The sequence below is a fragment of the Eschscholzia californica genome, unplaced genomic scaffold, assembly GCF_041429995.1.
Source record: "Eschscholzia californica isolate CP2 unplaced genomic scaffold, dmEscCali1.0.p SCAF_5, whole genome shotgun sequence".
In the NCBI taxonomy this organism is placed as follows: Eukaryota; Viridiplantae; Streptophyta; class Magnoliopsida; order Ranunculales; family Papaveraceae; genus Eschscholzia; species Eschscholzia californica.
The window spans coordinates 40,101,953-40,120,797 of NW_028238472.1; the positions used below are offsets into that span (position 1 = coordinate 40,101,953).

At 35.9% G+C, this 18,845-nt stretch overlaps 1 protein-coding gene across 1 annotated transcript; it reads right to left on the bottom strand.

Moving 5' to 3' along the window:
* Positions 1-359: 359 nt before the first annotated feature.
* Positions 360-3,452, bottom strand: LOC147539187 (uncharacterized). The gene is made up of 2 exons (XM_086640543.1): positions 2,102-3,452; positions 360-1,923 (listed from the first exon to the last, which is right to left on the bottom strand). The coding sequence occupies exons 1-2, from the start codon at positions 3,175-3,177 to the stop codon at positions 666-668; spliced, it is 2,334 nt and encodes a 777-aa protein (XP_086496669.1). The 5' UTR covers positions 3,178-3,452; the 3' UTR covers positions 360-665.
* Positions 3,453-18,845: the final 15,393 nt, after the last annotated feature.

Consider the following 18,845-nt stretch of genomic DNA (forward strand, 5'->3'; position numbering starts at 1 on the left):
AAATGATGGTTATTACAATTTATATCAGACCATTCAATGAGAATCAGGACTTTCTGTAAAGGTGTTTGATAAAATGTCTTAACTAAGAATGTAGGAAAGAAGATGTCAGGACTTTCTGTAAAGGTGTTTGATAAAATGTCTTAACTAAGAATGTAGGAAAGAAGATGTTTGAAAGGAATAAAATTAATGTTAATAAGTATTAGTCCATATGCTTCATTGATACTTGATTTTTCAGGAATGCCCTTTTACTGTTTGGAATTAACCCAAACATAATCTCTCTATCTAGAATTCTAGACAAGTAAAATTTGTTCTATATACAAGTACTCATAAGCAACAATTACATTAGGGTTTGCATGAGATTTGAAAAACTAATATCAATAAAATAATAATTAAAGGTACATACAAATAGAAATAAATATCTAAAATCTATGAAGACTGAATTAAAAAGAAACAGAGTTAAGGTCATGGTTTTCTAGCAAACTGAGTAGTTCCAATTGCAATGTCAAACCTCTTCGACAGATCCGAAAATTGTCGATGAATCAAATTATTTGGCCTTGCTGCCATTGACCCATTAGACTGAGAGAATCTTATAAAAGTAAATGAATGTTAGGAATCATGTTCGGTGCTTCTGAGAGATGTCAAGATGGGCAGTGAATATTCTAGCTTCAACATTCTTCAAGAGTAACACCATTTTTTACCTCATGTTCAGATAATTTATTTACCCAATTGAGCTCTTCAACTGCGTTCTTAGACCAACTAGGTTCAATCCAACTGCTATATAATTGTTCATCGCTGTCGGTAAAATCCTCGGCAGAATACTGACCCCCAACAGAGTGATAAGTACCTGTGTCGAGGGAGAAAAATATAATCTTTTCGTCGTGGAATCTGGAGAAGTATATTTTGTTCTCCATGGAAGTATTTGGAGCTATTGCTGACAAACATGAGGTACTGCTGATAAACAGCATATTCTTGTGTAAGCTCTCAACTTCAACCCAGACCTTCTCTTCCCAATTCAGTCTGAAAACACGAACTCCCTTTCCAGCATGACCAACAACTACTGATAAAAGCTTTCCTTCGCACTCCACCAAGTAACACTCATATATAGAACTACATGGCCTTCGGGACTCTTCAAGTGCTTCCCAGCTAAAGTCTTTTAGAGAATAGAATCCTAAAGTTCCAGTACGATCTATGCAAAACAAGTTCCCATTGTAGAAAACTGGATTATTAATCACTCGAACGAATTCCATGTGCAACTCAGTATAAGGAACGCTGTCCTCGTCCCAAACAGCATCTCCTCGTGAAATGAAGTAGATATCAACAAAAGTTGATTCCTGTATACCAAATACAGTGAAGACAAAAACTTTACAGTCAGAAGACGTAGGTACGGACGAGAATGACATTCCAACAAACATGCCAAAGAGTATAACTGGTAACTCCGGAAGATGGATAATATCCCTTGTGAAAGGATTGAAGAAGAATATGGATTTCTCTCCTCTCGACATTAATAACCAACCACCCTTTGAGAACCGTATTGTAGAATCCAACAAAAACTCTGAGAGGTTCATGAGATACCTTTTGTTATTACACATTGGATCTATGAAGTTATAGATGGTATCGTTTTTTCTAGAGAAAACCAACCATGGAGGTAAAGTGGCATGTAAAACGTCTGTAGAAGACATTCTCGACTTCACTTCAGGGATTGCCAATCGATTTCCTCTACAAACTGCACGGAAACGCAGATAATCTGTTGCATGGAGATAACTAGCAATTAAGCCTATGACATTTTCATTAAGAGTAGCCCAAGCTCCTGTCTGTTGCAAGCCTCCCCCATTGCTATTCTTGCTGTCCTCGTCACAATTATTGTCGATTTCTTCAGCCTTATTGTTCCCCAACTTATTTTTTTCTTTGCTTCCTTCAGAGACCCTACAAGTTTAATATCAACCAAAACTACATAAGACAATTCATGTTGTTCTTCAAGAATGCTTGACAATCATATTACTATAAGTTTAACTTAGAACAAATAAGCATATAAACAATGCAAATAAGTAAACCCAAAGTCGATTTTATGCATTACACCGTATATGTTATTATTTAAAGTTACCTGAAATTTGTAGGCATTGACATCCAATACGACATATGCCAAGGTGTTGGTAAATTCGAGCACGATAGAGAAACTGAAATTCTTTGCCACAGTGGGTCAAATTTGTACATGATTTTTTCGTGATCTTGAGTATAATAGATACAACCCCTTGTTAGACCCAACTCTGTAGCTGAACAAGCAGCTGTAGTTTGTTCGGCCCAAAACAGCACATGGTCACCCAAATCGTGAACTACTTCCCACGCCATCAAAGCAAAATTCATCTTAAAGACTTCGAAATAAAGCAAATCCCTATACTCAGGCTTTTGAACATATTTAATAACCTTAAAGAGTTCATTTCTGGATCCTATGTAGTTTACACAGTCAGAAGCCAAACTATATTCTCCAAATACTGAATATTTGTCCTCAACACCTAGTTCAAAATGTTTTATAGAGAGACTTTCACCATCATCATCATCATCATCAAGATCAAGTTTTTTCTCAACGACAATGTGAAGAATTTTTATGTAATTACTATATGGAATGTGTAACTTACCTTCAACACAAATCAGACATGAAGAGTAACCATGAAACCACATATAATTCTTCTCAAAAGGAAGCTTCTGGGTTCTCCATCTCGTGTCTATTCCAGGACGGCAAAACATAAGATCGTTACTTTTAAAAAGGTTGAAATAAACCATGGAATCGGAATTAGTTGGAGCTGAGGATAATACAAACCCATAGAATCCAATATACTTCTGTTTGATCCATTTAAGCATATTGGGTAGCTCAACTGTTTCTAGAGACTCTGGATTCCATAAAAAACAATCCCCAAATTTCCAATTTAAGTAATGATAATCTGGGTTGTTAAAAAGTATAATAAACCATCCTTGATGAGAATTAGATTGCCAATAAGAAGTTCTACTCAACTCTGGTATAAACTTTGTGTAAACTTTGTTGTGGGGTTCACATAGGTTAAAGAAATTTTGGTCTTTTCCACCTCCTTCTTTTCTACTGGGAAAGACAAGCCAAGGTGCTGCCATGGGCAAACTACTTAATGTTCCCTTTTCTGGTAATGGTACTTCTGAACTTTCTTCCATGGATGTGTAATTGTAGAGCAGAGAGTAATAACGAATGAATAAATACAAGGAAGAACAGAAGAAGAAGAAGAAGAGTAACCTTTTTATTGGAAGTGTTTGAGATTATTAGGTTTCCCTTCTTCATGTTGAATATGGACAACTTTGAATTAGTAATATCCATCATCTGAATTTAGTAACTTCCTTATCGATGATAAACCCTAACCCAAAATCCCTAAATCCCGGAGGGACATTTTAATTGTTTAGAAAGTCTGAGAATTTGAAATTAGAGAAAAGAGGAGGGTTATTGAGAAATTGACCCCTAGTTATTTAGCGATATTAGGACTACGTCCCAAAAATAAAAGATATGTAACTTTTACCCCTATTTTTGATTTTTTCGTTACACATCTGTTAAATGGTTGACGTGTCAATCCATGCGTGACTTATTACAAAAATACCCTTCAGAATATATTTAGGTTATTTAGACATTGATCTCCTAACTATTTACTAATATTAGGACTACACCCCCAAAACAAAAATATATTTAGGGTTGACTCTTATTTTTTTATTTTTTTTTCCGCCGAATACCAATAAAATAGTTTGCGTGCATATTCGTATCTCTCTTATTTTTATAGGTTTTCAAATATGATGGAAAATTCATCCTAATCTGACAGCATAAGAATCTAATATCTCAAATTGCATTATCTACAGAAAGTTATCATTTCATGACCCAAGTTAGTTTGGGAGCCCGATCCAAATAAGCTAGAAATATAAAGGAAAATAGGCTACCCGAAGTCCGAGACGGGTTCAACCGTCTGACCAGATATATTAGATAGGCTACCGAGTGGAAACAAATAAAAAAAGGCTTACTCTAATATTATCTAGTCGTCCAATAAGTTTGGTTGATTAAAGAAATTAGTGAAGGTCTCAAATACATAATCTTTAGATACTTAGAACATAAAAAATTCACGCATGTGGTTGGCATGCTACCCAGTTTACTAATGTTTAACGGAAAAAATTAAGTTCCTACAGATTGCGATTGGATTGTCTTTTTTGTATGTTGAAGATGGTTTATCAACGAACTATTGTCACTTTCTACTTGAATGGAAATATAGTTATTTTCAGCATTCTATTGAATACCATGTAATATGTTTTAGCTTTACTTTCTTCGATATTAATTTCTAACTCTGAATGTAGATGTTTTTGTTGCAACAAAGTTTGAAAGATGATCATGAATAATACAACTTATTCCAATAACTTCATTAATGTTTGTAAACGAGTCATTCATGTACAACTTAATATAAGGCAATGATGGGGGGGGGGGGGGGGGGCATTTGCGTTGTATTTACAGTACAAAGTGTACGATGTGTATCTTTGATCATCGGGAAGGCCATGATCTGGTTGACTTGATCTAGTGACACTATCTTTTGCTGAAAGTAGTAACCTGGTTGTGCTTTCACAATGAACCATAGTATAATGGCGTGGAGGTTGATGATATCCAACGTATCTGCATATAAAATTCTTTCCAAGATGTAATCCATTCTTTAACAGAAGTGATGTTAGAAGATATAATGTTAAAATATAACCATATATTTTTGACAAATGAGCTATGAAGTAAAGCGTGTTCCATAGTTTTGAGAAATTACACCAAAGACAGTCAAAGATATTACCAATGTATTTGCCCCTAATAAAATCTTCATTTTTCATAATATAGGTGAAGTACCGAATTAAAGATTTGATAAGAAGGTAGCAAGACGAGAGTGATACAGAAGGATAGTAAGGGTGGGAATATAAGTATGGAGGGAATGAAGTAGGGTGGGTGGGGCTATGAAATCTTATGTCCATTAAGATTATCATGCAGTCTCTGACGAGTAATTTACTGAAAATTAGTGATTAGAACTCTTTCAAGCCTGCATACCCTTTTGGGTTTTTCGAATTATGGGTTGTCCGACTCTCAAGAAAACTCAAGACACACCAAATGGTGCAACCATATGTCGCTTAAATTGAGTACATCCAAGCCCAATAAGCCACCAGACAAGTACGCATTGCAGGTTTCAGGAATAAAGAAACCAATGCACAATTCACTACACATGTAACAGAAGATGTATTTCTTTTTCACCATAAGAACTTGCCCACATATGTTTTTATGTAAGAATTGAAGACATCTCTATCTCACTTTTGGCTTAGTAAATAGTTCTTCTTCTTCTTCTTCTTCTTCTTCTTCTTCTTCTTCTTCTTCTTCTTCTTCTTCTTCTTCTTCTTCTTCTCGATCCTTCTTCTTCTCGATCCTTCTTCTTCTCGATCCTTCTTCTTCTCGATCCTTCTCCTTCTATATGTAGTTGACCCCGTAATCAAATATTGACCAGCTTTAACCAAGTCAAGAAATCAACGTATTGATCAAAATGCTTACGAGTCGACCCTCGCTTAAGCCACCAGGGAGGTGGACCCAACTGAACCTTGCCACTGTAGCCCTGACATGGGAGGTAGGCCTGAACCTCCTAAGAACCTTGAACCCTTCGCCGGCTTAGAGGCAAGCGAAGAGGTGAATTCGAACTAGCTCTTGTAAGAGCTTTGCTTTGATATTTAATGGTAAAAGAGGTCCATATAAGTCAACTCGATACCCTAGCCCTATACTACCTCGAGGCAAAAAGGAAGGTCGGTTTCTAGCTAAGACTTCACAACTTGAGCCTTGATCTGGCAAGAAATCTAAAGAAGACAGATCTACGAGAGTGAACTCGGTCCTCTAAGCTATGCTCTGCTTAAAGATAACACCAATGATGTGGAAGACCAGACAGGCCAGAGATCCACATTCATACGTGAACCTTATGCGTCGGAGAATCTGTCAGTGATAGAAGATATGCATTGATTAGATAATATCCTTCAGATTAACGGTCGTCGACACGTGGCTATATCATCAAAACCGGTATCTTATTGCTACATCAGCTAAGTCGGGTCTTACCACAACTCATCCAAACCTATATAAACATATCAGGGTTTCCCTAAAAAGCCCTAAAAAGGGATGGAATGTCACATTCTAAACTCAAAACTTGATGTCTTTTCGTAAAATTGCAAAAAAGAAAAAACACATCACTGACTTGAGAGTCAGAGTGTTTTCTTTATTTTTTGCAGGCTTTGTCCCACTTAAATTTCATCAAGCATTTGAGGAAAATTCATTATTTTCCCATTGATCCTGATCATGAGGGACATAACCGAGAAAACCATGCACTTTCGACGTCATCACTTTGTACTACATTTATCCCGATTTTAAGTCTCCTAAAATCAGGCAAACTTAGGTCTTAATTCAAGATCTCGATGAGACAAATCCAACAAATCAGAGAGCTTCCAGTCTCAACGCCTTCAAATCCGTCAAAATAGGGAAGAAAGAACCAAACTATGAGTCGAATTGGTGTAGCCAAACTCTCATTTCTTTTGAAAAAATGAGTGAAAATCTCAAAATCTGGACTCTAATAGGATAAAAAAACCTCATCCACAGGTAATAATGTAAAAAACCCCCCACTTTTTAACACTTTTTAGACAGTTGACAACGTATATAATTATGTTTTTAACAAGACAGTCATATTTTTTCCATAATGCCCTTTTGCCCCTTCTATGTTGACAACATATATGAATATGTTGTTATAAACTGTTGACAAAACATGCAATAATGTTCTGACTTGTTATAAAATGTTGACAACATATATAGTTGTCCTGACTTGTTATTAATGTTGACAACATACATAATTATGTTGTTAACAACATATACAATGCATTAGTCAAAATATTATTTGTTCGTTAATGAGTTTGTCAAATACAAAGGATAATATGCTTAACATTTTAATTTTTGCAAAAGACAAACAAAATATGCATTAGTCTAAATATTTCTGTCAAAAGCAAAACAAAAAATGTAGAAACAATTTTTTTCCTTACGTGACAAATTGAAAAATGCTATAGCCAAAATGTTATTGTCGGTTTGTGTTTGTAAAATGCAAAAGACAAAATGCGAAACATTTTTGCAAAATAATTTTTTATCAAAAACGAACTTGTTCAGAAATTTTAAAAATTGTTAAGAGCAAACTAAATTTTGTTCAGAAATTTTCAAAAATGTTTTTCACGTCGACTTCGGGAGTAAAATTGTACTTTCACAAAACGGTTTTTTTGTTTTAAATGTTGTTTAGTTTGGACTCGGTATCTTATTGAGCCCCAAATTTTGGGTTTTTAAACTATCTTCCCTCTCTTTTGTTATTTTGCTTTCCCAACTATAATTGGACACCGGCCCTCAAATTCTCAACTACGGCCTTGAGTGTTAGGTGAATATATTACTAAGAGTAAGAACCTGAATATATAACTAACCAAAGCATACATATAAAGTCGATGATAGTTACAGCTGCAACCAGTCTTGGTTTAAGAATTACAGAATCTCAGATTACATTTTCATTTGGGATTCAGCTATTATTGTACGATTAGTGCTCTGTTTGGGTTTACTTTTGCTTTTCCACTTTGCCTTGCTCTCTTTTGCTACACATACTTGTTCTCGTGCCCTATCATATATTTTGCTTTGTGGAAAAAAAAGAAGAATTTGTAATGGAAACAAATATAAAAGTTTAGTATTTTAGATAACTAATCTATGGACAATAAGAGTAATCAAGGAAACCAACAAGAGCAATCAGGTTCACTAATTTTGACAAAATTCAAGATGAGTCTTTGTTCAATCTTCAGCATTCAAGAGGTACATCATTTTTTCACTCCATCTAAAGATCAATTGCTAAGCCAATTGAGCTCTTGGACTGTGGACTTGGACCAGCTAGGTTCAACCCAAGTGCAATATAATTGTTCTTCGGTGTTATTAAAATCCTTGGCAGAATGCTGAGCCCCAACAAAGTGATACGTATCGGTGTCGAGAGAGAAAAACATAATCTTTTCGTCGAGGAATCTAGGTAAGTATATTTTGTTCTCCATGCAAGTATTTGGGGCGATAGCTGACACGCACGAGGTTTTGCTAAGGAACAACATATTCTTATGTAAACTTTTAACTTCAAGCCAGACGTTATTTTCCAAATCCAGACTGAAAACTTGAACCCACTTTCCGAAATTACCAATAAACACGGATAGAAGCTTTCCTTCGCACTCCACCAAGTAAGACCGATAAACAGAGCTACATGGTCTTTGAGGCGTTAGAACGTTCCAACTGAAGTCTTCTGGACAAAAAAATCCTACATCTCATGACGACCGAAGCAGTAGATTTTTCCATCATAGAAAATTGGACTATTGCCCGTTACAAAGAAACACCAGGCCCTCAGGATGGAAGATCCCCTAGTATAATCTATGGTTCGACGACGCCAAGCATTATCTCCTCTTGAAATGAAGAAGATTGAAATAGAAACTCCATAATCTGTGTCGACGACAAAAACTTTACAGTCGGAAGATGTAGGTGGGGAGGAGAATGACATTCCAACATACATGCCAAAGAGTTTAACCAGCAACTCCGGAAGATGAATAATATCATTTGTGAAAGGATTGAAGAAGAATATGGATGTATGTCCTCTCGACATTAATAACCAACCACCCTTTGAGAAACGTATCATAGAATCTAACAAAAACTCTGAGATGTCTATGAGAAACCTATCGTCATTACGCGATGGATCTATAAAATTATAAATGGTGTCATTTTTTCTAGAGAAAACCAGCCATGGAGGTAATACAATTCCTATAGAAGACAATCTCCAATTATTTGCAGGGAGTGTTGATGAGACATAAAAATGTCCCATCTGAATCTCTTAACTCGGGTTAGTTAGTCTAGTTCGAGCGGTTACTCTGATGATTTGTTTGATTTCCTTTCTCAGGTGTCTTTTCGGAGTTCAGTGCGAAAAATTGATAAAAGTTGGCAAAAGACACATTCGGGGCATTTTGGTCATTTGCGTATTCTGGTAATTTTGGCTAATATTGATGGTTCGATGGAAAGTAGATTCCAAGACGAACCCAACGGCGAAAACGAAAGTCGAATCGGAGTCCGGACGAGCAAACTAGAATGGGTCAAAGTTTCGGGTCAAACAAAGTCGATTGACCAAGTAGTTCAAAGACATGTGGCGATCAACCTTTGGAGAGGTATAAATTCTCGGTATTGTGGTTGGTGCAATGGTTATTTTCGGGACCCACTATAGGCTTTGATTTCATGTGATGCAAAACAAGATATTACCATGTCCCTGTACGTGAATTAACAACATCCAAGGGCCACCATAATTCAGCAACATGTGGCTTCTTTTGAACGTGCGCTACACCACTTTTCAGCTACCTGCGATGCACCATAGTAGCTTCCGTTGGCAGGCAATGACCAATTCAATTTCCTCATATACGGTTTAAATCCAATCTGTTGGGATTTGCGTTTAAATTCAATATCCTTTTATTATTTCCATTTACTTCTTATTCTTTCCACTTTTTTCTCTCTTATCCCATTCTCTTGTCAAAATAGAATTAAACAGAGAAGGAAAGAAGGGAAGTTTTAGATATTTAAACAAAACCAGTAGAGAGCTAAAAGGAAAGTATAGAGGTCGATGAAGAAATATTTCAGAAAGAGAAACTAATGAAGATCGGCTGGATTTGGAGATTCGATTGAAAATGTTCTTAACCGAGTTGGAAAGAGGAGGGAATTTTAGAAACTAAAATCTAAAAATCTTATAGATACAGTAGAGAGAGAAAGTCAGATTCGAATTTGAGATACCAAGAGAGATTTGCTACAAAGATTGGTCGAAATTATTTCTAAAGAAGATTGAGGGATTTGATTAAGCTAGCTGTAGTGAACCAAAAGGGTAGTGGTTTGTTCAACTGAAATTTTGAATTGGAAATCTCATAAAATATAGTAGAAAAAGATAGCTGGGTTTCCTATAGAGAAGGAAAGAGGACAGAGAAAGATTTGCTTGATATTTTATGAGAGATTAAGAAGGAAAGTAAAGTGATTGAGAAGTGGAAGATTTTATTTAGAGAATCGACGGGTTTTGGGGCACGGTTTTAATTCTTCTTCTACTATCTATATAACAGAACAGAGAACAAGGAAGTATATTATCTCTCGACTGGGGGTCATCCTCTGGTAGCTCAACCAAACCAGAAATAGTAGAGAGAGAGAGAGAGAGAGAGAGAGAGAGAGCATCCATTATCACAGCTTAAAACAGAAAAGTCAGAAACAAGTCAGAGCCATTTTTTATTCATCATCATCACCTCTGATTTCCATTATTTTCTTCTGTAATTTATCTTCTTTTTGTGAGAGAAAGGAGTGATTGTTGAGAGAGGTTAACAGAGGAATATAATAAAATCAGAGAACTTCATTTTATTTTTCTTCTTCTATTTTCTGATTTTCGCACCTTCAGTGAGAGAAGAAGAAAAACAGAAAGAGTGAGAAGAGAAAGAGAAGACAGTAAAGTTAGAGAGAGAAAAAGAGTTAAAGACGACGGGAAAATAATTTTCCCCCAGGGAATTAATTTCCGGGAAGATGAGAAAACTTCTCTCTTAGGGCACGTTTGGTTGTCCGAGTGGAAAATCAGCAGGAAAAACAATTTCCAATGAGAAAGTTATGTTTTCCTTCCCTCTTTATCTCTTATTTTCATACTTGCTAATGTTATCTTGTTTCCCATGAGTGACTAATTCTCTATCTAGGGTTTTAGATGAAGTTCTTCATAAGTAATTTTATCGATATGATTTATTAAAGTTTTTATTATTTTAACGATAAAATCTTCCGGGTTTTTAGACCATTCATGGACTAGAACCTGAGTTATATAAAGAACTCCCTAATTAGATCCAAATAAATTGTCGTTAGAATTGTTAGGAGAACGGATTCAGAAAACTCTAGGCTCTCCCCCATTTGAGTTCCTTGTATCATTTGTAATTATTTTCTTTCCGTAATTTTATTTTAATATTTTATTTTAAAAACCAAACCAAATCATTTTAAAATCTTATTACTTCCTAATTTTAGAATAGGTTCAACTAGTCTCTGAGGAACGAACCGGTCTTACCGGAATTTATTACAACTTGACACCTGTGCACTTGCGGGTGTAGACCTATTTAGGGTAACCTTTTAGGCCCATCAAGTTTTTGGCGCCGCTGCCGGGGACTAGTTTAAAATTTGTTCTAATCTTGGAAAGTTTTTATTTTTGGTAAGTTTTGATTTTTGGCCACTTTGACTTGCTTCTCTATTTTTGGTGTGTAGGGCATTAAGGAGAAGGCGCAACAAGGAGGAGGACCTCAAAAGAAGAAATTTACTGTTTTTATTTTTTTGTATTTATTTTGGTGAGGAGAGACTTAGACTTTTTAGTACTTTCTTTTGTTTTAACCCTAAATTGGAGGGCTTTTATAAATTGTAACCGAAAAACCAAAAAGAAGCCTCGGGTTCGAACACTCGCGGGGAGAGTGGCCCGGGTCGTCTACAAAGGTCGTCGCCCGTCTCGAACGGGAGGTAACTTTCTCTAATCACCCACGAATCCCCTGTTAGTGGGTACTTTTCATAAGATCTTCGTAGTGCTTCCTCGGTTTTCGTGTTTAAAAAAAAAAAAAAAAAAAAAAAAAAAATAATATATTTGGACCAAAAGAAAGGAGTCAAGTTTAGTTACATAAGTGTCAATTCTCATCTTGTGATCGTGCCTGACCGTCATGGCGCATTTTTCTAATGGTTGGACGTACCCTGTTGATGATGATGACCTTGATCTAAAGGGACCCGTCATCAACCGAACTGATATAACCTTAAGAGAATACCAACAGTTGCGTAAAGACTGGCTTAACCAACGTGGTACAACTCTAAGAGATTGTCAACGACTTAACGAGGGGAATAGGCTAGTTGAGCCTAACCGAACTGGTATGACCCTAGGAGAGTACCAACAGATGTGTAGAGACGAGCCTAACCGACCGGGTATGACATTTCAGGATTATAAACGAATGTCTAGAAACAGTCCGATTAGTGAGTGGAGTGGACCATATGAGCCTGATCAATCTCATATGACATTAGGAGATTATCAACAAATGTGTAGAGATGGTCCGATTAGCGATGGATATGGTCCGACGCCAAATATATATGAGAGACCTTATTGTCCACACTATTCTGAGACCAATGACTTTAGAGACAGGTATGATCCTAATATGTACGGAGGAAGTTATTATCAAGAGTCTACGTTTAATTACACTAGCGAACCTTATTACGAGGAGACTCTTGAAGATAGATCTCGATCAGAGTCCGAGAGTCGTCTTATTGAGATTATGTCACAATTTGCGACTCAAATGCAGCAGGATACTGAGTCCTTGGCTCAACAGGTAAAAATGTTTAAGTCACAGTTGTTCGCCGACGAGGAAGGGGTTTCACCACCCCAAACTCAGGAAGGTACTAGGTACGATGACGAGGTTAATACGTCTAACCCTAGTACTAAGTTAAATGTCGATGAATTTACTGATAATATCCTAGAGCCTGAAAGGTCTGATGACCTTGTTGTCTTGCTTCCTCCACCTATGTCATCTCACCATGATAGGACTGTATTAGACGTTGATATCCAGAATGACGGCGCTATGAGCAAGTTTGGGAATGACACTATTCTGAACTTTCCGACATTGAGATTTGTAAGGAGTCAGCCTTAGATGAAATTCTAGGAAGGCATGATATTATGAATGACTGCGAGACTCCAGATGTATTTGAGGACATCAGTGGCGAAGCCAGAATTTTTTTTCGGTGGGGGCATTTTGGTAAAGGTAAAACTATTAATATGCTAAACTTACGACAATAAATAAAATCATTCAAAGAGAAAAGTTCAACGAAAAAAAAAAATTCTTTTTTAAGTCTATCGTTATCTTTTGTTTTGTAATAATAAAATAAAATTTCAAATACTGCAAGTCTTGATATATTTATAATCGTACTCAACGCATGTTTTTTGTTCGAATCTATCGCATAATAAAACCATAGATATATCAAATTGTTGTAGTTTTGTCGACGCGTAGGAATAACTTACAATTGATCCATATTTCTTTCATAAACCAACTTTAGGATTTATATCGGAAAAATCGTGTTATGGTAAAGATTGTAATAATAAATAAAATTTCAAATAATTATAAGTCTTAATATATTTATAATCATATTCAAACATTTTTTTTCTTTCGAACCTATTGCATAAATAAAATTATAGATATATCACATTGTTATAGTTAGCCTAATGCATAGGAATAAGTTACAATTGATCCATATTTCTTTCATAAACCAATGTTCATATCGGAAAAAAATCATGTTATTGTAAAATTTGTCATCGATATGACAGTAAAGAATCTTATTACATATAATCTATGTTATATAGAACTGAATAAAATTTTAAATATCCAATTTTGTATAGAACCGAATTAGCTTCAAATGAAGAAATTACAATAATGTATATTTACTGTAACCCGTTTTATTAAGACTAACCAAAGAAAAGTTACAAAATGTAATAAAACTTGATCCACACATATGTGGTCTACATGCATGTTGTGCATAATTAGGCACTAGGGTATTAGTAGAACTAACTACTAGGGGGTCATTTGTTTCAACAACAAAAACCAAAAACCAAAGGGTCATTACTAACATTGGGGCTTGTGGGGGCATGTGCCCCCATAGGCCCCAATGTAGCCACGCCCCTGGAGGACATTGATGACAGTAGAGACATGTTAGATAGTTTGTCAGACTGTTTACCTATGGAAACCATGGACCTTGACGTGGTCCCCGAGCATATTGCCTTACCCTTAGAGTCTAGTTTGACCTTTCACATGGTCTCAGACTCGGTTGTTGATCCCTTTTGGGACACTTCAGATGTCTCCTCGAGAACGTCTATGGAAATAGTGGATATTCTATCCACTAAACTTGCAGATGACTTTCTGCCTTCGACGGATATATTGGCCCTTCATTGTTATGTCGATCCTTTTGATGACTTTCTAGTCATTGGTCCGAGTATTTATAGTTACTTAGTGGACTGTGCATCCACTAAGTTTGGGGATTGCCCCTCTTCTTTGATAGTCTCACATGCACTCTCTGCAATTTACGAAAATGTGAGACTATCGTTCACTGAAAACTTTGTGTTTTGGGTGGACCCACAGATGTATCGATTATTGGTTTACAGTTAATCACATATTTGTAATCCAGTAGGTATAATTTTTTCTATTTTTCGAACCATCTGTTTCGTCTGGCTGAAGACGTTAAACTTAGCGCTTTCTGGGAGGCAACCCACGCTTAGGACTTCCGAATCAGGTAATATCTTTCCCTTCACCCTGTTATTTTTGCATAGTCTTCAGAACATTGAGGACAATGTTCGGTTTAAGTTTGGGGATAGGGGAATGAATTTTTTTGCTAAGTCCTTATTTCAAAAAATTCAAAAGGGTTCAAAATTTTTCAAAATTTTAAAATTTTTGGATTGAAAATGTGAATCTAGTTGTTTTTGCTTGTTAATAGTTATAGAGTCTAGTGGTCGGACTATCCGTTTGCTAAAGGTTTTTCCATGAATATTGAGTCTTGAGGTTGTCTGTGCACTAGCCATGTGAGTGTTAGATAGGTGAAGAGTTGACTTTTCTGAGAGAACTTAATCGATCATTAGTGGAGACTTAACCTATGTGAGATTCTGAGTCTTTCTTGTTGTTTTGAGTGATCTCTTCTGAGCTAATTCTGAGTAGAATGAAGAGCTACTCAACCTCGCAATATTGAAAGAAGAACTCATTTGATCTCTTGAGTTCAAATTTTACAACCACTAGGGATGTCATCAGGAAGTAAACCTTTCTCTTGTAGTCTGAAAAACTTGAAAACAGTGTCAACTAGAGGAAGATAGAAATCCATTTGTTAGAACCCTGAGAATAAGGCATGAAGCAAAGTGGAGAGAATATTACCAAGGAAAGAATAATGTGTAGAAAGTAGTATTTGTATTATGAGTCGTATGAAAAAAAAAAAAAGAAAAAAAAAAAAAAAATAATAGAAAAATCAAAGAAAAAAAAAAAGTTTGTTTAGTTGTTTTTAAGTGTTTATTCTTTGAAGAAATTCTTGACGATTTGAAGACGTCGAGTTCTCAGGAGTTCTAGTCACATCATCTTTAGTGTCTATCGACCTCTAGGAAGCATTGTTAGAAAGTAGATCAGGTGAGAAGAGTTGGTTAGATTCCCCATTCCATATTAGTGGTTGTTTCCTTCCTATGCGATCAGTCGTTCACCAAACTTTTAGTCCATCTTTTCCATGTGTTGAGTTTTCCTTCATATTCATACTCGCACATTGAGTGAACCATTTCTGAGTGATTTGAATTTTTGAGTGTATGACCGTGAGGCAGTAGTCGAGGCGAAATGTATCGAGACGGTAATCGAGGTCTTGTCTGTTCGGAACTGAAATGATACTCATATTGGCTGGTCACGTGCACTTTAGGTCTTGATTACTAGTGAAGGGATTTTTAGCTTTTGTATGGTCTGGTTGACTTGGATTTGTGTCTATTAACTTTCGAAAATCTACCAGATAAACATTTTTAGTCCATATCATATTTAGACCCTTTTGGACTTTTGAGATTTTTGAATTTTGTGGGTATATTCACTGCAAACCCTCACGAGACAAAACTCGTCCTCTTGGGTAACCTAGAGGTTTAACGGCCTGTTGCACGTGCTAAGTGCAATCGTGATTCCCTACGAAAGTGGTGAACTGGGCGTAGTTTTATTTTTCTGTTTTGCTCGAGGACTAGCAAAATCTAAGTTTGGGGATGTTTGATGAGACATAAAAATGTCCCATCTGAATCTCTTAACTCGGGTTAGTTAGTCTAGTTCGAGCGGTTACTCTGATGATTTGTTTGATTTCCTTTCTCAGGTGTCTTTTCGGAGTTCAGTGCGAAAAATTGATAAAAGTTGGCAAAAGACACATTCGGGGCATTTTGGTCATTTGCGTATTCTGGTAATTTTGGCTAATATTGATGGTTCGATGGAAAGTAGATTCCAAGACGAACCCAACGGCGAAAACGAAAGTCGAATCGGAGTCCGGACGAGCAAACTAGAATGGGTCAAAGTTTCGGGTCAAACAAAGTCGATTGACCAAGTAGTTCAAAGACATGTGGCGATCAACCTTTGGAGAGGTATAAATTCTCGGTATTGTGGTTGGTGCAATGGTTATTTTCGGGACCCACTATAGGCTTTGATTTCATGTGATGCAAAACAAGATATTACCATGTCCCTGTACGTGAATTAACAACATCCAAGGGCCACCATAATTCAGCAACATGTGGCTTCTTTTGAACGTGCGCTACACCACTTTTCAGCTACCTGCGATGCACCATAGTAGCTTCCGTTGGCAGGCAATGACCAATTCAATTTCCTCATATACGGTTTAAATCCAATCTGTTGGGATTTGCGTTTAAATTCAATATCCTTTTATTATTTCCATTTACTTCTTATTCTTTCCACTTTTTTCTCTCTTATCCCATTCTCTTGTCAAAATAGAATTAAACAGAGAAGGAAAGAAGGGAAGTTTTAGATATTTAAACAAAACCAGTAGAGAGCTAAAAGGAAAGTATAGAGGTCGATGAAGAAATATTTCAGAAAGAGAAACTAATGAAGATCGGCTGGATTTGGAGATTCGATTGAAAATGTTCTTAACCGAGTTGGAAAGAAGAGGGAATTTTAGAAACTAAAATCTAGAAATCTTATAGATACAGTAGAGAGAGAAAGTCAGATTCGAATTTGAGATACCAAGAGAGATTTGCTACAAAGATTGGTCGAAATTATTTCTAAAGAAGATTGAGGGATTTGATTAAGCTAGCTGTAGTGAACCAAAAGGGTAGTGGTTTGTTCAACTGAAATTTTGAATTGGAAATCTCATAAAATATAGTAGAAAAAGATAGCTGGGTTTCCTATAGAGAAGGAAAGAGGACAGAGAAAGATTTGCTTGATATTTTATGAGAGATTAAGAAGGAAAGTAAAGTGATTGAGAAGTGGAAGATTTTATTTAGAGAATCGACGGGTTTTGGGGCACGGTTTTAATTCTTCTTCTACTATCTATATAACAGAACAGAGAACAAGGAAGTATATTATCTCTCGACTGGGGGTCATCCTCTGGTAGCTCAACCAAACCAGAAATAGTAGAGAGAGAGAGAGAGAGAGAGAGAGCATCCATTATCACAGCTTAAAACAGAAAAGTCAGAAACAAGTCAGAGCCATTTTTTATTCATCATCATCACCTCTGATTTCCATTATTTTCTTCTGTAATTTATCTTCTTTTTGTGAGAGAAAGGAGTGATTGTTGAGAGAGGTTAACAGAGGAATATAATAAAATCAGAGAACTTCATTTTATTTTTCTTCTTCTATTTTCTGATTTTCGCACCTTCAGTGAGAGAAGAAGAAAAACAGAAAGAGTGAGAAGAGAAAGAGAAGACAGTAAAGTTAGAGAGAGAAAAAGAGTTAAAGACGACGGGAAAATAATTTTCCCCCAGGGAATTAATTTCCGGGAAGATGAGAAAACTTCTCTCTTAGGGCACGTTTGGTTGTCCGAGTGGAAAATCAGCAGGAAAAACAATTTCCAATGAGAAAGTTATGTTTTCCTTCCCTCTTTATCTCTTATTTTCATACTTGCTAATGTTATCTTGTTTCCCATGAGTGACTAATTCTCTATCTAGGGTTTTAGATGAAGTTCTTCATAAGTAATTTTATCGATATGATTTATTAAAGTTTTTATTATTTTAACGATAAAATCTTCCGGGTTTTTAGACCATTCATGGACTAGAACCTGAGTTATATAAAGAACTCCCTAATTAGATCCAAATAAATTATCGTTAGAATTGTTAGGAGAACGGATTCAGAAAACCCTAGGCTCTCCCCCATTTGAGTTCCTTGTATCATTTGTAATTATTTTCTTTCCGTAATTTTATTTTAACATTTTATTCAAAACCAAAACCAAATCATTTTAAAATCCTATTACTTCCTAGTTTTAGAATAGATTCAACTAGTCTCTGAGGAACGAACCGGTCTTACCGGAAATTACAACTTGACACCCGTGCACTTGCGGGTGTAGACCTATTTAAGGTAACTTTCTAGGTCCATCAAGTGTCGATCGACTTTCTTTACAAACTGCACGAAGATGTAAGTAATCAATCGGATCGAGATAACTAGTAATTAAGTCTATGACATTCTCATTAAGAATACTACAAACTCCTCTTTGTTCTAATTCTCCTCCATTGTTTTTCTTGCTGCTCACGTCATACGGTATAATGGAAACTGCATCCTCATACACCCTACAAAATCAAAGTGCACTTAGAGATTATTAAATATTCGACAGAAACCCAATTCCGTTCGCAAATAACGACATTCTAAAATGAAAAATAATAAACATATTAAAGCTAGTGTCCCAAAACATCGAATATGAATAGTTACACAGTTTAAAATCCGAATATTTTATATTTTCCAATGTGTTATAGTTCTAAGTTACCTGAAATTTGAAGGCATTGAGATCCATTCTGGCTTAGAGAAAGGCGTTGTTAAATCCGAGCCTGGTAAAGAAACTGAAATTCTTTGATAATCTAGGTCAAATTTGTATAACATATTATATGCGCATTGAGTGTAATAAATACAACCCTTTGTAAGACCTAATTTTGTAGATGAACAAGAAGCTGTAGTGAATTCACCTAAAAACAGTACATGATCACCCAAACTATAAATTTCTTCCCACTCAAGAAACAAATCATCGATCATCATTT